The sequence below is a fragment of the Mobula birostris genome, chromosome 12 (genome assembly GCF_030028105.1).
Source record: "Mobula birostris isolate sMobBir1 chromosome 12, sMobBir1.hap1, whole genome shotgun sequence".
Taxonomy (NCBI): Eukaryota; Metazoa; Chordata; class Chondrichthyes; order Myliobatiformes; family Myliobatidae; genus Mobula; species Mobula birostris.
In genome coordinates, this window is record NC_092381.1 from 112,099,784 (window position 1) to 112,122,959 (window position 23,176).

General features: G+C 54.3%; 1 protein-coding gene across 1 annotated transcript in view; it reads left to right on the plus strand.

The window, feature by feature from the left end:
- LOC140206194 (zinc finger FYVE domain-containing protein 1) overlaps positions 1-20,627 on the plus strand; it is a 48,951-nt gene extending 28,324 nt beyond the window's left edge. Inside the window, exons 9-11 of the mRNA XM_072274500.1 lie at positions 11,070-11,250; positions 15,242-15,346; positions 19,527-20,627. Coding sequence (XP_072130601.1) covers positions 11,070-11,250; positions 15,242-15,346; positions 19,527-19,759 — 519 coding nt within the window. The 3' untranslated portion in view covers positions 19,760-20,627. The remainder of the gene's footprint in view (positions 1-11,069; positions 11,251-15,241; positions 15,347-19,526) is intronic.
- The last annotated feature ends 2,549 nt before the right edge of the window (positions 20,628-23,176 follow it).

Genomic DNA, 23,176 nt, shown 5'->3' on the forward strand with positions numbered 1-23,176 from the left:
AATGTCCCCGTCCAGCCTCCTTCCCTCTCCTGCAGGTACAATGTCCCCGCCCTGCCTCCTTCCCTCTCCTGCAGGTACAATGTCCCCGCCCTGCCTCCTTCCCTCTCCTGCAGGTACAATGTCCCCGTCCAGCCTCCTTCCCTCTCCTGCAGGTACAATGTCCCCGCCCTGCCTCCTTCCCTCTCCTGCAGGTACAATGTCCCCGCCCTGCCTCCTTCCCTCTCCTGCAGGTACAATGTCCCCGCCCTGCCTCCTTCCCTCTCCTGCAGGTACAATGTCCCCGCCCTGCCTCCTTCCCTCTCCTGCAGGTACAATGTCCCCGTGCTGCCTCCTTCCCTCTCCTGCAGGTACAATGTCCCTGCGCTGCCTCCTTCCCTCTCCTGCAGGTACAATGTCCCCGTCCAGCCTCCTTCCCTCTCCTGCAGGTACAATGTCCCCGTCCAGCCTCCTTCCCTCTCCTGCAGGTACAATGTCCCTGCGCTGCCTCCTTCCCTCTCCTGCAGGTACAATGTCCCCGTCCAGCCTCCTTCCCTCTCCTGCAGGTACAATGTCCCCGTCCAGCCTCCTTCCCTCTGCTGCAGGTACAATGTCCCCGTCCAGCCTCCTTCCCTCTGCTGCAGGTACAATGTCCCCGTGCTGCCTCCTTCCCTCTCCTGCAGGTACAATGTCCCCGCCCTGCCTCCTTCCCTCTCCTGCAGGTACAATGTCCCCGTCCAGCCTCCTTCCCTCTCCTGCAGGTACAATGTCCCCGCCCTGCCTCCTTCCCTCTCCTGCAGGTACAATGTCCCTGCCCTGCCTCCTTCCCTCTCCTGCAGGTACAATGTCCCCGTCCAGCCTCCTTCCCTCTCCTGCAGGTACAATGTCCCCGCCCTGCCTCCTTCCCTCTCCTGCAGGTACAATGTCCCCGTGCTGCCTCCTTCCCTCTCCTGCAGATACAATGTCCCCGTGCTGCCTCCTTCCCTCTCCTGCAGGTACAAGGTCCCCGCGCTGCCTCCTTCCCTCTCCTGCAGGTACAATGTCCCCGCGCTGCCTCCTTCCCTCTCCTGCAGGTACAATGTCCCCGTGCTGCCTCCTTCCCTCTCCTGCAGGTACAATGTCCCCGTCCAGCCTCCTTCCCTCTCCTGCAGGTACAATGTCCCCGTCCAGCCTCCTTCCCTCTCCTGCAGGTACAATGTCCCCGTCCAGCCTCCTTCCCTCTCCTGCAGGTACAATGTCCCCGTCCAGCCTCCTTCCCTCTCCTGCAGGTACAATGTCCCCGTCCAGCCTCCTTCCCTCTCCTGCAGGGACAATGTCCCCGCCCTGCCTCCTTCCCTCTCCTGCAGGTACAATGTCCCCGTCCAGCCTCCTTCCCTCTGCTGCAGGTACAATGTCCCCGTGCTGCCTCCTTCCCTCTCCTGCAGGTACAATGTCCCCGTCCAGCCTCCTTCCCTCTGCTGCAGGTACAATGTCCCCGTGCTGCCTCCTTCCCTCTCCTGCAGGTACAATGTCCCCGTGCTGCCTCCTTCTCTCTCCTGCAGGTACAATGTCCCCGCCCTGCCTCCTTCCCTCTCCTGCAGGTACAATGTCCCCGTCCAGCCTCCTTCCCTCTGCTGCAGGTACAATGTCCCCGTCCAGCCTCCTTCCCTCTCCTGCAGGTACAATGTCCCCGCGCTGCCTCCTTCCCTCTCCTGCAGGTACAATGTCCCCGTCCAGCCTCCTTCCCTCTCCTGCAGGTACAATGTCCCCGTCCAGCCTCCTTCCCTCTCCTGCAGGTAGAATGTCCCCGCCCTGCCTCCTTCCCTCTCCTGCAGGTACAATGTCCCCGTGCTGCCTCCTTCCCTCTCCTGCAGATACAATGTCCCCGTCCAGCCTCCTTCCCTATCTGCAGGTACAATGTCCCCGTCCAGCCTCCTTCCCTCTCCTGCAGGTACAATGTCCCCGTCCAGCCTCCTTCCCTCTCCTGCAGGTACAATGTCCCCGTGCTGCCTCCTTCCCTCTCCTGCAGGTACAATGTCCCTGCGCTGCCTCCTTCCCTCTCCTGCAGGTACAATGTCCCCGTCCAGCCTCCTTCCCTCTGCTGCAGGTACAATGTCCCGGTGCTGCCTCCTTCCCTCTCCTGCAGATACAATGTCCCCGTGCTGCCTCCTTCCCTCTCCTGCAGGTACAATGTCCCCGTCCAGCCTCCTTCCCTCTCCTGCAGGTACAATGTCCCCGTGCTGCCTCCTTCCCTCTCCTGCAGATACAATGTCCCCGTGCTGCCTCCTTCCCTCTCCTGCAGGTACAAGGTCCCCGCGCTGCCTCCTTCCCTCTCCTGCAGGTACAATGTCCCCGCGCTGCCTCCTTCCCTCTCCTGCAGGTACAATGTCCCCGTCCAGCCTCCTTCCCTCTCCTGCAGGTACAATGTCCCTGCGCTGCCTCCTTCCCTCTCCTGCAGGTACAATGTCCCCGTCCAGCCTCCTTCCCTCTCCTGCAGGTACAATGTCCCCGTGCTGCCTCCTTCCCTCTCCTGCAGGTACAATGTCCCCGTGCTGCCTCCTTCCCTCTCCTGCAGGTACAATGTCCCCGTCCAGCCTCCTTCCCTCTCCTGCAGGTACAATGTCCCCGTCCAGCCTCCTTCCCTCTCCTGCAGGTACAATGTCCCCGTCCAGCCTCCTTCCCTCTGCTGCAGGTACAATGTCCCCGTCCAGCCTCCTTCCCTCTGCTGCAGGTACAATGTCCCCGTGCTGCCTCCTTCCCTCTCCTGCAGGTACAATGTCCCCGCCCTGCCTCCTTCCCTCTCCTGCAGGTACAATGTCCCCGTCCAGCCTCCTTCCCTCTCCTGCAGGTACAATGTCCCCGCCCTGCCTCCTTCCCTCTCCTGCAGGTACAATGTCCCTGCCCTGCCTCCTTCCCTCTCCTGCAGGTACAATGTCCCCGTCCAGCCTCCTTCCCTCTCCTGCAGGTACAATGTCCCCGCCCTGCCTCCTTCCCTCTCCTGCAGGTACAATGTCCCCGCCCTGCCTCCTTCCCTCTCCTGCAGGTACAATGTCCCCGTGCTGCCTCCTTCCCTCTCCTGCAGATACAATGTCCCCGTGCTGCCTCCTTCCCTCTCCTGCAGGTACAAGGTCCCCGCGCTGCCTCCTTCCCTCTCCTGCAGGTACAATGTCCCCGCGCTGCCTCCTTCCCTCTCCTGCAGGTACAATGTCCCCGTGCTGCCTCCTTCCCTCTCCTGCAGGTACAATGTCCCCGTCCAGCCTCCTTCCCTCTCCTGCAGGTACAATGTCCCCGTCCAGCCTCCTTCCCTCTCCTGCAGGTACAATGTCCCCGTCCAGCCTCCTTCCCTCTCCTGCAGGTACAATGTCCCCGTCCAGCCTCCTTCCCTCTCCTGCAGGTACAATGTCCCCGTCCAGCCTCCTTCCCTCTCCTGCAGGTACAATGTCCCCGTCCAGCCTCCTTCCCTCTCCTGCAGGGACAATGTCCCCGTCCAGCCTCCTTCCCTCTGCTGCAGGTACAATGTCCCCGTGCTGCCTCCTTCCCTCTCCTGCAGGTACAATGTCCCCGTCCAGCCTCCTTCCCTCTCCTGCAGGTACAATGTCCCCGTGCTGCCTCCTTCCCTCTCCTGCAGGTACAATGTCCCCGTGCTGCCTCCTTCTCTCTCCTGCAGGTACAATGTCCCCGTCCAGCCTCCTTCCCTCTCCTGCAGGTACAATGTCCCCGCCCTGCCTCCTTCCCTCTCCTGGAGGTACAATGTCCCTGCGCTGCCTCCTTCCCTCTCCTGCAGGTACAATGTCCCCGCGCTGCCTCCTTCCCTCTCCTGCAGATACAATGTCCCCGTCCAGCCTCCTTCCCTCTCCTGCAGGTACAATGTCCCCGCGCTGCCTCCTTCCCTCTCCTGCAGGTACAATGTCCCCGTCCAGCCTCCTTCTCTCTCCTGCAGGTACAATGTCCCCGCCCTGCCTCCTTCCCTCTCCTGCAGGTACAATGTCCCCGTGCTGCCTCCTTCCCTCTCCTGCAGGTACAATGTCCCCGTCCAGCCTCCTTCCCTCTCCTGCAGGTACAATGTCCCCGTCCAGCCTCCTTCCCTCTCCTGCAGGTAGAATGTCCCCGCCCTGCCTCCTTCCCTCTCCTGCAGGTACATTGTCCCCGTGCTGCCTCCTTCCCTCTCCTGCAGATACAATGTCCCCGTCCAGCCTCCTTCCCTATCCTGCAGGTACGATGTCCCCGTCCAGCCTCCTTCCCTCTCCTGCAGGTACAATGTCCCCGCCCTGCCTCCTTCCCTCTCCTGCAGGTACAATGTCCCCGTGCTGCCTCCTTCCCTCTCCTGCAGGTACAATGTCCCTGCGCTGCCTCCTTCCCTCTCCTGCAGGTACAATGTCCCCGTCCAGCCTCCTTCCCTCTGCTGCAGGTACAATGTCCCGGTGCTGCCTCCTTCCCTCTCCTGCAGATACAATGTCCCCGTGCTGCCTCCTTCCCTCTCCTGCAGGTACAATGTCCCCGTCCAGCCTCCTTCCCTCTCCTGCAGGTACAATGTCCCCGCCCTGCCTCCTTCCCTCTCCTGCAGGTACAATGTCCCCGTCCAGCCTCCTTCCCTCTCCTGCAGGTACAATGTCCCCGTGCTGCCTCCTTCCCTCTCCTGCAGGTACAATGTCCCCGCGCTGCCTCCTTCCCTCTCCTGCAGGTACAATGTCCCCGTCCAGCCTCCTTCCCTCTCCTGCAGGTACAATGTCCCCGTCCAGCCTCCTTCCCTCTCCTGCAGGTACAATGTCCCCGTCCAGCCTCCTTCCCTCTCCTGCAGGTAGAATGTCCCCGCCCTGCCTCCTTCCCTCTCCTGCAGGTACAATGTCCCCGTGCTGCCTCCTTCCCTCTCCTGCAGATACAATGTCCCCGTCCAGCCTCCTTCCCTATCCTGCAGGTACAATGTCCCCGTCCAGCCTCCTTCCCTCTCCTGCAGGTACAATGTCCCCGTCCAGCCTCCTTCCCTCTCCTGCAGGTACAATGTCCCCGTGCTGCCTCCTTCCCTCTCCTGCAGGTACAATGTCCCTGCGCTGCCTCCTTCCCTCTCCTGCAGGTACAATGTCCCCGTCCAGCCTCCTTCCCTCTGCTGCAGGTACAATGTCCCCGCGCTGCCTCCTTCCCTCTCCTGCAGGTACAATGTCCCCGTGCTGCCTCCTTCCCTCTCCTGCAGATACAATGTCCCCGTGCTGCCTCCTTCCCTCTCCTGCAGGTACAAGGTCCCCGCGCTGCCTCCTTCCCTCTCCTGCAGGTACAATGTCCCCGCGCTGCCTCCTTCCCTCTCCTGCAGGTACAATGTCCCCGTGCTGCCTCCTTCCCTCTCCTGCAGGTACAATGTCCCCGTCCAGCCTCCTTCCCTCTCCTGCAGGTACAATGTCCCTGCGCTGCCTCCTTCCCTCTCCTGCAGGTACAATGTCCCCGTCCAGCCTCCTTCCCTCTCCTGCAGGTACAATGTCCCCGTGCTGCCTCCTTCCCTCTCCTGCAGGTACAATGTCCCCGTGCTGCCTCCTTCCCTCTCCTGCAGGTACAATGTCCCCGTCCAGCCTCCTTCCCTCTCCTGCAGGTACAATGTCCCCGTCCAGCCTCCTTCCCTCTCCTGCAGGTACAATGTCCCCGTCCAGCCTCCTTCCCTCTGCTGCAGGTACAATGTCCCCGTCCAGCCTCCTTCCCTCTGCTGCAGGTACAATGTCCCCGCGCTGCCTCCTTCCCTCTCCTGCAGGTACAATGTCCCCGTGCTGCCTCCTTCCCTCTCCTGCAGGTACAATGTCCCCGTGCTGCCTCCTTCCCTCTCCTGCAGGTACAAGGTCCCCGTGCTGCCTCCTTCCCTCTCCTGCAGGTACAATGTCCCCGTGCTGCCTCCTTCCCTCTCCTGCAGGTACAATGTCCCCGCCCTGCCTCCTTCCCTCTCCTGCAGGTACAATGTCCCCGTCCAGCCTCCTTCCCTCTCCTGCAGGTACAATGTCCCCGCCCTGCCTCCTTCCCTCTCCTGCAGGTACAATGTCCCTGCCCTGCCTCCTTCCCTCTCCTGCAGGTACAATGTCCCCGTCCAGCCTCCTTCCCTCTCCTGCAGGTACAATGTCCCCGCCCTGCCTCCTTCCCTCTCCTGCAGGTACAATGTCCCCGCGCTGCCTCCTTCCCTCTCCTGGAGGTACAATGTCCCCGTGCTGCCTCCTTCCCTCTCCTGCAGGTACAATGTCCCCGTGCTGCCTCCTTCCCTCTCCTGCAGGTACAATGTCCCCGTGCTGCCTCCTTCCCTCTCCTGCAGATACAATGTCCCCGTGCTGCCTCCTTCCCTCTCCTGCAGGTACAAGGTCCCCGCGCTGCCTCCTTCCCTCTCCTGCAGGTACAATGTCCCCGCGCTGCCTCCTTCCCTCTCCTGCAGGTACAATGTCCCCGTGCTGCCTCCTTCCCTCTCCTGCAGGTACAATGTCCCCGTCCAGCCTCCTTCCCTCTCCTGCAGGTACAATGTCCCCGTGCTGCCTCCTTCCCTCTCCTGCAGGTACAATGTCCCCGTCCAGCCTCCTTCCCTCTCCTGCAGGTACAATGTCCCCGTCCAGCCTCCTTCCCTCTCCTGCAGGTACAATGTCCCCGTCCAGCCTCCTTCCCTCTCCTGCAGGTACAATGTCCCCGTCCAGCCTCCTTCCCTCTCCTGCAGGTACAATGTCCCCGTCCAGCCTCCTTCCCTCTCCTGCAGGTACAATGTCCCCGTCCAGCCTCCTTCCCTCTCCTGCAGGGACAATGTCCCCGCCCTGCCTCCTTCCCTCTCCTGCAGGTACAATGTCCCCGTCCAGCCTCCTTCCCTCTGCTGCAGGTACAATGTCCCCGTGCTGCCTCCTTCCCTCTCCTGCAGGTACAATGTCCCCGTCCAGCCTCCTTCCCTCTCCTGCAGGTACAATGTCCCCGTGCTGCCTCCTTCCCTCTCCTGCAGGTACAATGTCCCCGTGCTGCCTCCTTCTCTCTCCTGCAGGTACAATGTCCCCGTCCAGCCTCCTTCCCTCTCCTGCAGGTACAATGTCCCCGCCCTGCCTCCTTCCCTCTCCTGGAGGTACAATGTCCCTGCGCTGCCTCCTTCCCTCTCCTGCAGGTACAATGTCCCCGCGCTGCCTCCTTCCCTCTCCTGCAGATACAATGTCCCCGTCCAGCCTCCTTCCCTCTCCTGCAGGTACAATGTCCCCGCGCTGCCTCCTTCCCTCTCCTGCAGGTACAATGTCCCCGTCCAGCCTCCTTCCCTCTCCTGCAGGTACAATGTCCCCGTCCAGCCTCCTTCCCTCTCCTGCAGGTACAATGTCCCCGTCCAGCCTCCTTCCCTCTCCTGCAGGTACAATGTCCCCGCGCTGCCTCCTTCCCTCTCCTGCAGGTACAATGTCCCCGTGCTGCCTCCTTCCCTCTCCTGCAGGTACAATGTCCCCGCGCTGCCTCCTTCCCTCTCCTGCAGGTACAATGTCCCCGTCCAGCCTCCTTCCCTCTCCTGCAGGTACAATGTCCCCGTCCAGCCTCCTTCCCTCTCCTGCAGGTAGAATGTCCCCGCCCTGCCTCCTTCCCTCTCCTGCAGGTACATTGTCCCCGTGCTGCCTCCTTCCCTCTCCTGCAGATACAATGTCCCCGTCCAGCCTCCTTCCCTATCCTGCAGGTACGATGTCCCCGTCCAGCCTCCTTCCCTCTCCTGCAGGTACAATGTCCCCGCCCTGCCTCCTTCCCTCTCCTGCAGGTACAATGTCCCCGTGCTGCCTCCTTCCCTCTCCTGCAGGTACAATGTCCCTGCGCTGCCTCCTTCCCTCTCCTGCAGGTACAATGTCCCCGTCCAGCCTCCTTCCCTCTGCTGCAGGTACAATGTCCCGGTGCTGCCTCCTTCCCTCTCCTGCAGATACAATGTCCCCGTGCTGCCTCCTTCCCTCTCCTGCAGGTACAATGTCCCCGTCCAGCCTCCTTCCCTCTCCTGCAGGTACAATGTCCCCGCCCTGCCTCCTTCCCTCTCCTGCAGGTACAATGTCCCCGTCCAGCCTCCTTCCCTCTCCTGCAGGTACAATGTCCCCGTGCTGCCTCCTTCCCTCTCCTGCAGGTACAATGTCCCCGTCCAGCCTCCTTCCCTCTCCTGCAGGTACAATGTCCCCGTGCTGCCTCCTTCCCTCTCCTGCAGGTACAATGTCCCCGTCCAGCCTCCTTCCCTCTCCTGCAGGTACAATGTCCCCGTCCAGCCTCCTTCCCTCTCCTGCAGGTACAATGTCCCCGTCCAGCCTCCTTCCCTCTCCTGCAGGTACAATGTCCCCGTGCTGCCTCCTTCCCTCTCCTGCAGGTACAATGTCCCCGTCCAGCCTCCTTCCCTCTCCTGCAGGTACAATGTCCCCGTCCAGCCTCCTTCCCTCTCCTGCAGGTACAATGTCCCCGTCCAGCCTCCTTCCCTCTCCTGCAGGTACAATGTCCCCGTCCAGCCTCCTTCCCTCTCCTGCAGGTACAATGTCCCCGTCCAGCCTCCTTCCCTCTGCTGCAGGTACAATGTCCCCGCCCTGCCTCCTTCCCTCTCCTGCAGGTACAAGGTCCCCGTGCTGCCTCCTTCCCTCTCCTGCAGGTACAATGTCCCCGTCCAGCCTCCTTCCCTCTCCTGCAGGTACAATGTCCCCGTCCAGCCTCCTTCCCTCTCCTGCAGGTACAATGTTCCCGCGCTGCCTCCTTCCCTCTCCTGCAGATACAATGTCCCCGTGCTGCCTCCTTCCCTCTCCTGCAGGTACAATGTCCCCGTGCTGCCTCCTTCCCTCTCCTGCAGGTACAATGTCCCCGTGCTGCCTCCTTCCCTCTCCTGCAGGTACAATGTCCCCGTCCAGCCTCCTTCCCTCTCCTGCAGATACAATGTCCCCGTCCAGCCTCCTTCCCTCTCCTGCAGGTACAATGTCCCCGCGCTGCCTCCTTCCCTCTCCTGCAGGTACAATGTCCCCGTGCTGCCTCCTTCCCTCTCCTGCAGGTACAATGTCCCCGTGCTGCCTCCTTCCCTCTCCTGCAGGTACAATGTCCCCGTCCAGCCTCCTTCCCTCTCCTGCAGGTACAATGTCCCCGTCCAGCCTCCTTCCCTCTCCTGCAGGTACAATGTCCCCGTGCTGCCTCCTTCCCTCTCCTGCAGGTACAATGTCCCCGTCCAGCCTCCTTCTCTCTCCTGCAGGTACAATGTCCCCGTGCTGCCTCCTTCCCTCTCCTGCAGGTACAATGTCCCCGTCCAGCCTCCTTCTCTCTCCTGCAGGTACAAGGTCCCCGTCCAGCCTCCTTCCCTCTCCTGCAGGTACAATGTTCCCGCGCTGCCTCCTTCCCTCTCCTGCAGATACAATGTCCCCGTGCTGCCTCCTTCCCTCTCCTGCAGGTACAATGTCCCCGTGCTGCCTCCTTCCCTCTCCTGCAGGTACAATGTCCCCGTGCTGCCTCCTTCCCTCTCCTGCAGGTACAATGTCCCCGTGCTGCCTCCTTCCCTCTCCTGCAGGTACAATGTCCCCGTGCTGCCTCCTTCCCTCTCCTGCAGGTACAATGTCCCCGTCCAGCCTCCTTCCCTCTCCTGCAGGTACAATGTCCCCGTCCAGCCTCCTTCCCTCTCCTGCAGGTACAATGTCCCCGTCCAGCCTCCTTCCCTCTCCTGCAGGTACAATGTCCCCGTCCAGCCTCCTTCCCTCTCCTGCAGATACAATGTCCCCGTCCAGCCTCCTTCCCTCTCCTGCAGGTACAATGTCCCCGTGCTGCCTCCTTCCCTCTCCTGCAGGTCCAATGTAAAACTTGCACCCAGTGGCAACTTTATTGGATATACCTGCATAGATCACGTGGGTAGCCAGAGACTTCTGGGGAAGACCTTAATTGGCCACGTGGCACATAATGGTGGTGATTTTAAGATGATGGGTGGGGGGAAGATGTCAGAGGTAGGTTTTTACACCCGGAGTGGTGGGTGTGTGGACCACACTGCCAGGTGTGGTGGTAGAGGCAGGTACATGAGGGACATTTTAATAGACTCTTAGGCTCGCAGTGACTTCATTCGTCATCGTGGATTGGTTCACCGTCTGTTCAGGAATCCAATAGTGGAGGGGAGGAAGCTGAACCTGAAATGTTGAATACGTACCTTCAAGCTCCCGGCTCCTGGGCCTGCCCCCACCCCCGGTAGCAATGAGAAGAGGGGAAACCTGTTCATAGGAAAAGGGTAGAAAGGGCTCTGCAGAACTTCCAAACGCCCAGGGCACGATGGACAAGTCCATATGTTGTCAGATGCCCTGAAAGGGTGTGACGAAGGGACGGGAGAGCAGAGGGCACAACCTGTTCCTCTTCCCCCTCCCCACCCACCTGCTGACAGGCTAATATGAGGGGGCAGAATTTTAATTTATTTGTTTTTATTTATTTATTGAGATAGACCCTTTCGGCCCATCGAGCCACACCACCCAGAAATCCCAGATTTAACCCTAGCCTAACCACAGGACAGTTTACAATGACCTACCAACCGGTACGTCTTTGGACTGTGGGAGGAAACTGGAGCACCCGGCGGAAACCCACGCTGTCACGGGAAAACGTGCAAACTCCTTACAGTCAGCACGTGTCACCTGAACTGTAAAGCGTCGTGTAAACTACTACGTTACCGTGCGGCCCCAAAGGAGATGTAGGGGTGGGTGGATGTCAGGGCTAAGTTTTCTACAAGAGGATGGTGGTGCCTGAAACCAGGGAAGGTGGTTTTTTTGGCCCAAGGATGATAGAAAAATTGAGCGCTATGTAGGAGGGAAGAGTTAGATTGATCTTGGGGTAGGTTAACATTGTGGGCCGAAGGGCCCGTGCTGTACTGTTCTATGTCTGATCCCTGAAGAACGTGGAGGAAGAACTGGCACTTTTAGTTTGGTAAATTTGGTTAAATGGAAAAGTTATTGTCACATGGTGTTTTCATAATTGGACTAGGACAGGCAATGGGTGATGTTCACTCCATTGGCGCTCTTGTCTAGTATGAACTCGATGGGCTGGATGGCCTCCCCCAGATCGCTCCTCTAACGCCTCACTCCTCCCTCCCACGGATCGCGGGCGGGCGGGCAGATCTGGGGACCTCAGTGACTACCCACTAACAGAAGCCCCACCTCTCCCGGTTTTCACCGCAGGAATGCCACCATTGTGGGAAGGCGTTCGGACCCGGGGAGCAGAAACATCACTGCCGGGCATGCGGGGAGGGCTGCTGCGACTCCTGCTCCAGCGAGAGCATGCCCGTCCCGGAGCGCGGCTGGGGCACGGCTGCTGTCCGCGTCTGCGACAGCTGCTTCAGAGCCAGGGATGATGGTGCAGGTAACGTCCGCGTGGCGGCGCAGGTAACATCCGCGTTGCAGGGCAGGGAGCAGAGGCAAGTTCCAACACCTGGAGCCTCTGTGGTGCCAGTGAAGGACCAGAGTTGGTCTCTGCATACAAAACGCTGCAGGTCAGGCTGTGTCTGTGGTCCCGGCAATGAAAGGGTTAATGCGTGAGGAGCATTTGAAGGCTCTGGGCCTGTACTCGCTGGAGTTTAGAAGAAGGGTGGGGGGGCGCCCTCTCAAGACTATGGTCAACACGCTCCTAGAAGACAGCGGTGTGGCTAATGTAGATGAACTGAACACACTGATGAGGGAGAGGGAGAAGTGGAGAGTCCGTCATCATGCCCGACGCCGGCCCCCTAGGCCTGAGTCAACGTCGTAGTAGTAGTGGTGGGGGGGGGTGTCATTGAAAGCTATTGAATGTTGAAAGGCCTAGACAGAGTGGATGTGGAGAGGATGTTCCCTATGGTGGGGGAAGTCTAGGACCAGAGGGCACAGCCTCAGAATAGAGGAATGTCCACATAGGACAGGGATGAGGAATTTCTTGAGCCAGAGGGTGATGGATCTATGGAATTTATCGTCACAGATGGCTGTCAATGGGGTTGATAAGTTCTGGATTAGTAAGGGCATCAATGGATATGAGAGGAGGCAGGAGAATAGGTTTTATTTCACTTGCCTCATCATTGAAATGTTCGCACAACCAACGGACTTGCTTTCAAAGGTTGAAAGGCCGATTGAGTGATCTGGCACTTTTGGGTTTCCGATGGTGTCTGGTGAGGTTTCAAGCAAAGTGTGGGGCCTTGAGGCCAAGAAGCCTGGAGACAGGGCATGATTTCTCACCAATTAAAGCGCTGATGAAGATTGAAGTCATCGAGGCGAGTGAGTGTTCAGTGCTGCCTACCAGCCTCTCACTCACTGCTGCTGAAGGGGGGGGGGAAGGTGTTTATATGTGGCTGTCTCTGTCTTTTTCCTCTCACCACCATTGTCTCCCTCCTCCCCCCCCCCGGTCACTCCTTTCTTTTTAGTTATTTTGTGTGATTTTTTTTTTTTGATCAGTGTGGACTGCAGATAAAGAACACTGAGCTGAACTGAATATGCCTGGATTTCGATTTTGTTTTTTATATCCTGCGTTTTCGCTCGTTTTTTTAGTTTGTGTTTTTTTGGGCTGGGGGCTGGTGGTTGGTGGGTTTGATGTTTCTCTTTGAACAGATTCCTCGGTGTTCTTTTGTCTCGTGCTTGTCTGTGGGGAAGACAAATCTCAGGGTTGCATACTACATATGAATGAATCTCAGTTGTATATGGTGACCTATATGTACTTTGATAATAAATTTACTTTGCACTTTGAGAGGGAAAATAAATCAGCCATGATAGAATGACAGAGCAGACTTGATGGACTGAATGGCCTAACCCCTACTCCTGCACCTATGGTCCTGTTAAGGTCACCAATGGGGTTGTTGGTCACTAACTGGACTTGACCTCTGCACAGTTGATCTTGGCCTTGAACATCTGACAGCTCCTGAGCATCAATCACACTCCACACAAAGTGACAGACGGGACCTTGTTCCTGCACTGGTTAAAAAGAGCAGGAAGCAGTGCTGGCTGTTAACTGATGGCCTGAGCTGCTTTCTAAGTGCTTCCATTGATCATATTAATTGATCTGAATTCATTGAGAAACTCCCGACCACAGTCAGCTGTCTGAGCGGCAGTTCTCTCAGCTACATAGAAGCGAGAAAAGGCTTCTCTCCTCTCGCAGGAGATTCAGGCAGCAAAGGTAGTTCCTAATGGGAGATTTTCGAAGTAAAATCATTATCGAAGCATATGAGTCATATACAACCCTGAGATGTATTTTCAAAGTACATTTATTATCAGTATGTATACCACCCTGAGATTCGCCTTCCCCCCCCCCCCAGACAGTCACAAAACAAAGTAACACAGTGGAACCCGTTCAAAGAAACCATCAAACATCCCTCATGCAAAAAAAGCAAGTCACACAATCAGCAAATAAAGAATGAAAATCACAAAACATCAAAACACGAAGTCCGTAAAACAGTCTAGGAATGTTCAGTTCAGTTCAGTTTATCACTGTGTTGTTCATCGACTGCAGGCCGCAGAGACAGTCCACCCCAATCAAAATAGCAATAATCAGAATCAGCTTTATTATCACCAGCATGTGCCATGAAATTTGTTAACTTAGCATCAAAAGTTCAATGCAATACATGATAATATAGAATTAAATAAATCAATTACAGCAAGTATATTAAATAGATTAAAAATAGTACAAAATAGAAAAAATATTTTTAAAAGAAGGAACAGAAACACCTAAACATAAACCACGAGTCCAATCCACAAACTGCATCAATTAAACCTTGAACAAGACGCAAGACTCCAGCAGCAGTGAGTGAGGGGGGAGAGAGAGACCCGTCAAACTTTTGAATATCTTTGACATTTTACAGAAAAATAAAAAATTACAATAGAATTGATGAAAAACCAATGTGCAAAAGAGGGCAAGTCATCCAAATAATTTTTTAAAAAATTAAATAATACCGAGAACATGAGTCATAGAGTCCTCGAAAGGGAGTCCATAGGTTGTGGAATCAGTTCAGAGTTGTGGTGTGTGAAGTTATCCACACTGGTTCAGGAGCCTGATGGTTGTGGGGTAATAACTGTTCCTGAATCTGGTGGTGTGGGACCTGAGGCTCATTGTGGTGAGTGAAGTTATCCACACTGGTTCAGGAGCCTGATGGTTGTGGGGTAATAACTGTTCCTGAACCTGGTGGTGTGGGACCTGAGGCTCATTGTGGGGAGTGAAGTTATCCACACTGGTTCAGGAGCCTGATGGTTGTGGGGTAATAACTGTTCCTGAATCTGGTGGTGTGGGACCTGAGGCTCGTTGTGGTGAGTGAAGTTATCCACACTGGTTCAGGAGCCTGATGGTTGTGGGGTAATAACTGTTCCTGAATCTGGTGGTGTGGGACCTGAGGCTCATTGTGGTGAGTGAAGTTATCCACACTGGTTCAGGAGCCTGATGGTTGTGGGGTAATAACTGTTCCTGAATCTGGTGGTGTGGGACCTGAGGCTCATTGTGGTGAGTGAAGTTATCCACACTGGTTCAGGAGCCTGATGGTTGTGGGGTAATAACTGTTCCTGAATCTGGTGGTGTGGGACCTGAGGCTCATTGTGGTGAGTGAAGTTATCCACACTGGTTCAGGAGCCTGATGGTTGTGGGGTAATAACTGTTCCTGAATCTGGTGGTGTGGGACCTGAGGCTCATTGTGGTGAGTGAAGTTATCCACACTGGTTCAGGAGCCTGATGGTTGAGGGGTAATAACTGTTCCTGAACCTGGTGGTGTGGGACCTGAGGCTCATTGTGGTGAGTGAAGTTATCCACACTGGTTCAGGAGCCTGATGGTTGTGGGGTAATAACTGTTCCTGAACCTGGTGGTGTGGGACCTGAGGCTCATCGTGGTGAGTGAAGTTATCCACACTGGTTCAGGAGCCTGATGGTTGTGGGGTAATAACTGTTCCTGAACCTGGTGGTGTGGGACCTGAGGCTCATTGTGGTGAGTGAAGTTATCCACACTGGTTCAGGAGCCTGATGGTTGTGGGGTAATAACTGTTCCTGAACCTGGTGGTGTGGGACCTAAGGCTCATTGTGGTGAGTGAAGTTATCCACACTGGTTCAGGAGCCTGATGGTTGTGGGGTAATAACTGTTCCTGAACCTGGTGGTGTGGGACCTGAGGCTCGTTGTGGTGAGTGAAGTTATCCACACTGGTTCAGGAGCCTGATGGTTGTGGGGTAATAACTGTTCCTGAACCTGGTGGTGTGGGACCTGAGGCCCCTGTACCTCCTTCCTGATGGTCATAGTGAGAAAACGGGGGGGTGGGGAGGGGGGGAATGCGGACTGGGAGGTGGGTGCACCATGTGGGTTCCAGTCTGACATCAGAACATTCCCCGCCGCTCTCTTTGACCTGGTTCTCCCTCTCCACAGGGAAGGTGCCACCCGCGGCCGGTAGCGGATTACTGGCACGCAGGATCACGGAGATGGCCCAGAGTACCCTGGAGGTGATGTCTTCAGCCGTCAATTATCCCCTTGGTATGTATGTATGGTGGCCTCTCCCCCCCCCCCCCCCCCAAAGTGTCAACTGCTCCCCCTACTCTCCCGGGCCCAGTTTGGTCGGCCTGTTGGTTTTCCGTGGCACTGTTTACTTGAACAACACACACACCGAATGCTGGATCTACGGAGGGGAATAAAGAGATGTTATTTTGGGCTGAGACCCTTCATCGGGATGGGAGAGAATGAGAGTAGAAGCCAGAATAACACAAACATGAGGAAATCTGCAGACGCTGGAATTTCAAGCAACACACATAAAAGTTGCTGGTGGAACGCAGCAGGCCAGACAGCATCTCCAGGAAGAGGTACAGTTGACGTTTCGGGCTGAGACCCTTCGTCAGGACTAACTGAAGGAAGAGCTAGTAAGAGATTTGAAAGTGCGAGGGGAGAGGGGGATCCTTTCAAATCTCTTACTAGCTCTTCCTTCAGTTAGTTCTGACGAAGGGTCTCGGCCCGAAACGTCGATTGTACCTCTTCCTGGAGATGCTGCCTGGCCTGCTGCGTTCGCCAGCAACTTTGATGTGAGAAGGCAGAATAAGCTGGTGGGAAGGGAGGGGGAAGAGTACAGGCTGGGAGGTGAGGAGTGAGGGGGAGGGAAGTGAGAAGCTGGGAGGTGATGGGTGGAAGGGGTAAAGGGCTGGAGTAGACTATGGGAGACGGAAGGAGGAGGGGAACAGAGGGAGAGAGGGGCCCCCTTCTCCTCGCCTGCCCATCACCTCCCTTGTGTACCTCTCCATCAGGAGGCCACATAAGTGAGATGCTAGTACTGCTCTGGGCATTCCAGAGCTTGGAGTTCTATGTCCCCGCCCCATCAATTCAAGGGTTTGATCCGGGTTTCCTACAGTCCAAAGACGTACAATACCGGGTTAACTGGTCATTGTCAGTTGTCCCGTGGTTAGGTTAGGGTTAATCGGGGCTGTGAGTTGCTGGGACAGCATGACTCGAGGGGCCGGGTGGACTGACTCCACTCTGTTCCTCTGGCGTTCTGGGTGTGTTGCTCGATATTTCCAGCATCTGCAGAACCTCTTGTGCTTTACATCCTGCCTGGGTCAGCCCAGCCTAGGCACGTCGCCATCACCCTCTGCTCAGACCCTGTCGCCACCCAGCCGCTAGCACAGTCACCCCCTCCCTTAGAGCTGCCCCCGACAGCAGGGGCTTTGATTGGCGTTCCCCCACTGCGGCTGGCATGGGGGTTGGGGATGAATCCTGGGTCTGTGAGGCAGCCACATCTCTCGGCCAGGGATCGGTCAGCCAGCAGAAGAACTCTTTCTGGATCCTGCCAGAGGGACTGAGCCTCTTTCGGCCAGCTTTGGGGAGTGAGTGGGATTCTCTGTGAGCTGCAATGCTCTGTTGATTGGCGGGGGGGGGGTAGAGTGGGGATTGCCACATGCCTCCTCCTGAGACTTGACCTCCAAGTTCAAGTTAATAATCAGAGAGTGTATACAACCTGGAATTCTTACTCTTCACAGACATCCAACAAACAGAGAGAAAACAAAACCCAAAAAATGAAGCATTCAAACTCCAAAGCCCCCTCCCCCACGCACAAGCAGCAGCCAAATAGCCAAATCATCAACCCTCCCTCTCCCCCTCCCCAATTTTCTTCTGCATTAGCACCAAACCCCACCCCCGAGCAATGGCAAAGCCCACAGAGACCACAGTCTAGAGTCCATCAAAAGCTACTGTCCATCCTAACATCTCAGACAGGCCCGCTCTCTCACTAGCGAGGGAGAGAGAGATATCCCTCCTGCCACATTGGGGTGGGAGGCCAACAACTCTCTGTTCTGACATTACAGTCTGCAGCATCACTTATTCGAGTTCCCCGACTCTGAGCCAACAGACTCTCACTCACCATCGAAAGAGAGAGACCGCTCGAGTGCAGAGGCCTCTGACAGCCGCGCCTGCTGTCTCAATGTCATTGTAATCTGACTGTACATATATACAACCAAATGAATGTTCCTCTGCACCATGGTGTACCCACAAAGCATCTGTCACATACGGCACATCAAGCAAAATGTTACCACACATAAATTACTCAAGTATAATACAAGATGTGTGTCGTTTGTGCAGTGCAGGCCTGTTTCCTGACAGTAGTGAGTCAGAGAGATTGTGGGACGGGTGGTAAGAGGTCCCCGACAATGCCTCACGATCTTTATCTACAACACTCAAAGTTCAAAGTGAACTTATGGTCAAACTACATAAGTGTCACCATCTACAACCCTGAGATTCGTTTTCTTGTGGGCATTCTCAATAAATCCACAGAATACTAAACCGTAACAGGATCAAAGAAAGTCTGCAGTAACTGGGCATTCAACCAGTGGGCCAAAAAAACTGCAAATACAAAAAGAAATAAATAATAATAATAAATAAGCAATAAATATTGAGCACATGTGATGAAGAGTCCTTGAAAGTGAGTCCTTTGGTTGTGGGAACATTTCAATGATGGGGCAAATGAAGTTGAGTGAAGTTATCCACACTGGTTCAGGAGCCTGATGGTTGAGGGGTAATAACTGTTCCTGAACCTGGTGATGTGGGATCTGAGGCTCATTGTAGTGGCAGAAATATTTAAAATGTCGCTGTCTACGGTTGAGATGCCGGAGGATTGGAGAGTGGCTCATGTTGTTCCGTTGTTTAAAAAAGGATTGAAAAGTAATCCAGGAAATTATAGGCCGGTAAGTTTAACATCAGTAGTAGGTAAGTTATTGGAGGGAGTACTAAGAGACAGAATCTACAAGCATTTGGATAGACAGGGACTTATTAGGGAGAGTCAACATGGCTTTGTGTGTGGTAGGTCACGTTTGACCAATCTGTTGGAGTTTTTCGAGGAGGTTACCAGGAAAGTGGATGAAGGGAAGGCAGTGGATATTGTCTACATGGATTTCAGTAAGGCCTTTGACAAGGTCCCGCGTGGGAGGTTAGTTAGGAAAATTCAGTCGCTAGGTATACATGGAGAGGTGGTAAATTGGATTAGATATTGGCTCAATGGAAGAAGCCAAAGAGTGGTGGTAGAGAATTGCTTCTCTGAGTGGAGGCCTGTGACTAGTGGTGTGCCACAGGGATCAGTACTGGGTCCATTGTTATTTGTCATCTATATCAATGATCTGGATGATAATGTGGTAAATTGGATCAGCAAATTTGCTGATGATACAAAGATTGGAGGTGTAGTAGACAGTGAGGAAGGTTTTCAGAGCCTGCAGAGGGACTTGGACCAGCTGGAAAAATGGGCTGAAAAATGGCAGATGGAGGTTAATACAGACAAGTGTGAGATATTGCACGTAGGAAGGACAAACCAAGGTAGAACATACAGGGTTAATGGTAAGGCACTGAGGAGTGCAGTAGAACAGAGGGATCTGGGAATACAGATACAAAATTCCCTAAAAGTGGTGTCACAAGTAGATAGGGTTGTAAAGAGAGCTTTTGGTACATTGGCCTTTATCAATCAAAGTATTGAGTATAGGAGCTGGGATGTTATGATGAGGTTGTATAAGGCATTGGTGAAGCCGAATCTGGAGTATTGTATTCAGTTTTGGTCACCAAATTGGAGGAAGGATGTAAATAAGGTTGAAAGAGTGCAGAGAAGGTTTACAAGGATGTTGCCGGGACTTGAGAAACTCAGTTACAGAGAAAGGTTGAATAGGTTAGGACTTTATTCCCTGGAGCGTAGAAGAATGAAGGGAGATTTGATAGAGGTATATAAAATTATGATGGGTATAGATAGAGTGAATGCAAGCAGGCTTTTTCCACTGAGGCAAGGGGAGAAAAAAACCGGAGGACATGGGTTAAGGGTGAGGGGGGAAAAGTTTAAAGGGAACATTAGGGGGGGGCTTCTTCACACAGAGAGTGGTGGGAGTACGGAATGAGCTGCCAGACGAGGTGGTAAATGAGTGGTAAACAAGGTGGTAATTTTTGTAACATTTAAGAATAAATTGGACAGATACATGGATGGGAGGTGTATGGAGGGATATGGTCCGTGTGCAGGTCAGTGGGACTAGGCAGAAAATGGTTCGGCACAGCCAAGAAGGGCCAAAAGGCCTGTTTCTGTGCTGTAGTTTCTATGGTTTCTATGATAGGGGAGGGTGAAAGGGGTCTCCATGGAGTCACCTCCCCTCCCCCCCCCGCCCGTGCGAACATCAGGTGACTACCTATTGGCGTTTCTGTTTTGCAGGGCTGGTTAAGGATGTGGCCAGGCCGGATTACTGGGTGCCCGACGACCAGCTCGCCGAGTGCCACCGCTGCGGGAAGGCCTTCACCAGCACCACCTCCCGTCACCACTGCCGGGCCTGCGGCCGAGGCTTCTGTGGCCCCTGCTCCCCCGGCCTGCGGAGCGTCCCCTCCCGGGGCTGGGATCATCCCGTGCGGGTGTGCGTGGACTGCAGCCAGAAGAAAGGGGATCTGTGAACCCGGGGTGGGGGTGTGTAGGAGTGGACGCGACCCCTCCCACCTCGCAGGACGAGATTCGGGAGCGATCCCGGGGTCCCTGCAGGTGATCCTTTGCTACCCTGGCGTCTGATTGTTGGGAATACCCTGTGCTTCGCTCACTAGCGCAATGCTGGAGGAACACAGTAGGTCAGGCAGTATCCATGGAGGGGAGTGAACAGTCAACATTTCGGCCCAAGACCCTTCACAGGACTCGCTCGTTAATCTGGAGCGTGAGCAGGCGCATTCTTGTATAAACAGGCGGAAAAGGATTGGAGCTAGAGTCTGGATTTTGGTCTGGCATCTGGGCTGTGGCTCGGCATCCAGATTGTGAGCAGAATCCGGACAATGCACCAACAACTTGGTCCAGATTCCCAGATCTGGATCGTGAACAGGGATCCAGATTCCGCACCAGCGACTTGGTCTGGATTCCCAGATCTGGATGGCGAACAGGGATCCGGACTCCACACCAGCGACTTGGTCCAGATCGTGATCCCAATCTGGATTATGAGGGGGAATCTGGACTCTGAACCAGTTACTAGGCCCATAGTCCCGGATCTGGATTATAAGCAGGGATTTAGACCCTGCACCAGCAAATTGGTCCAGATTGTGATCTTGGATCTGGATGGTGGGCAGAGATCTGGACTCTGAACTGGATTGTGAGCCAGAGCAGTATGCTTACCAGTTTCTGGTGGTTTTGACAAGCTGGAACCCTCTGGGTCTTTTTTCCCCACTCTCTTTAAACACTCTGGGTTCAGTGAAAGATGTATTATACTGCTATCATGTTTATTGTGAAATCAAAGTGTGTTGGTGTTTATTAGAAATAACATTCATAAAAATCTGCCAGTCCTGCAGGTGCTGGATTATTGGTGTTATACTGAAATTGGTTCATTATTGTCACGTGCTGAGATACGGTGAAAATCTTTTGTTGGCCATGCGGACAGATCGTTCCCACGTACAAGGCAGTTGAGGGAAACCATGATTCAGAATATAGTGAACACGAGATTCTGCAGGTGCTGGAGATCCAGAGCAGCACTCACACTCACACTCACAGGAACTCGGCACGTCAGGGAAATAAATGGCCAATCTTTTGAGCGGAGTCCCTTCATCAGGACTGATTTATGAGCAGGAATGCAGAATATATTGTCCTGATGAAAGGTCTCGACCCAAGATGTTGACTGTTCATTTCCTTACAGAAACTGCCTAACTTGCTGAGTTCCTCTGGCATGTTTTTTCAGTGCAATCCTGTGGAAGATAGTGATACAGTAACAGAAGGTATAGTACAGGTGGACAAAACGCAACGAGATTCATTGAGAGATCAAAAATTCACCTTTATTGTACAAGTGGTATTTTCAAGCATGGGGTAGAGACTCTCTGAGTCTGGTGGGACCAGGTCCCGAGCTTTTGTACCTGAGGGGGTAGACCAGAAAATGAATGGGGGGAAAATGAGGTTACTGCTCTCTGGGTCACCCCATGCAAGAGAGGGCCAGGAGTCACCTGTAGTCCGGTTGGACAGAGATGGAGGGTCTAGAGCGGAGTGGGAAATGGTCAATCCAGCACTCCCTGCTTTTTCTCTGGTGGGTTTTGAAAGGCAGAGCAATACACACACAACACTGGAGGAACTCAGCAGGTCAGGCAATATCTATGGAAAGAAATAGTCGATATTTTGAAGTGAGACCCTTCATCAGGACTGGAAAGGAAGGGGGAAGATGGTTGGATAAGAAGGTGGGGGGAAGTAGGAGGAGAACATGTTGTCAGGTGATAGGTGGGTGGGTTTGGGAAGGGAGGATGAAGTAAGAAGCTGGGAGGTGATAGATGGAAGAGGTGAAGGGAGGAAAGAAAAGGAATCTGATAGGTGCTGATCTTCTAGTCTACAACCCAATGGCATGAGTGTGCTTATCCCTCTACCATCTCACCGTCCATCGAATCAGAATAAGATTTGATATCGCTGCCTGTTATTGTCTAATTTATTTTTGGGTCTGTTGTTGTTTTCTATCTCTTATCAATAATCTGGGTGATAATGTGGTAAACTGGATCAGCAAATTTGTGAATGACACCCAAGATAGGGGGTCTAGGGGTCTAGTGGACAGTGAAGAAGGCTATCAGAGTGGCAGAAGGATCTGGACCAGCTGGGAAAAATAGGCTGAGAAATGGCAGAAGGAATTTAATGCAGACAAGCACAAGGAGTTGCACTTTGGTAGGGCCAGCCAGGGCAGGTCTTACACAGTGAGGGGTAGGGCACTGAGGAGTGTGGTAGAACAGAGAGGTCTGGGAATACAGGTCCATAATTAATTGAAAGTGGTAGCACAGGTAGATAGGGTCATAAATAAAGCTTTTGGCACATTGGTCTTCAGAAATCAAAGTATTGGGTACAGGACTTGAGGTGTTATGTTGAAGTTGTATAAGATGTTGGTGAGGCCTAATTTGGTGTATTGTGTGCAGGTTTGGTCACCTACCTACAGGAATTAGCCAGCCAGTGGTGTAGTGGCATCCTCACCAGACTTCGAGTTGTGGTTCTAGGTTCGAATCCGGCCGGCTCCTTGCACGCTTTCATCTGTTCACAAAGAGAAAATCTGCAGATGCTGGAAATCCAAGCAACGCACACAAAATGCTGGAGGAACTCGGCAGGCCAGGACAGAAGGGTCTCGGCCCAAAACGTCGACTACTTTTTCCCATAGATGCTGCCTGGCCTGCTGAGTTCCTCCAGCATTTTGTGTGTGTTATGCACTCTTATCCGTGCTGGGTTGTGCATTGAGGTAGCAGCTCGGCCTTGTAAAAAAAAATCCACATGCTAAAGGAAACGGTTAGTTTCCACCTGATGTGCCACAAGGTGTGGAAAGGAACAACAACCTGCAGGAAAGATATAAGTAAGGTTGACAGACTACAGAGAAAATTTACAAGGTTGTTGCTAGGACTGGAGGACCTGAGTTATAAGGAAAGATTGAATAGGTTAAGGGGAGAAGACAAGAATGGTATTGAGAGGGATAATAAATTTGCTGTGATGGAATGCTGGAGCAGACTCAATGGTCGAAATGGCCTAAGTAGCTCATATCCCTTGTGGTCTTATAAGGGAGAGGTTGGGCAGGCTTAGGACTGTTACTTGGAGCGTTGAAGACTGGGTGATCTGAGGGTGTATAAAATCGTGTGGCTCTTGGACGGGATGAATGCACATTCTTTTTCTCCAGCAAAATGGAAACAAAACCAGAGGGAATAAGCGTCAGCTGCGAGGGGAGAGATTTAGAAGGCATCTGCAGGGCGACTACTTCACCCAGAGGGTGGTCCGCATATGGAATAAGCTGCGAGGCAGTGGTTGAGGTAGGCCTGAACAGCTTTCCAAAAGCAATTGGACAGAAAGATTCAGAGCAGAGGTTCCCAACCTCAGACCCCTTGCTTAATGGT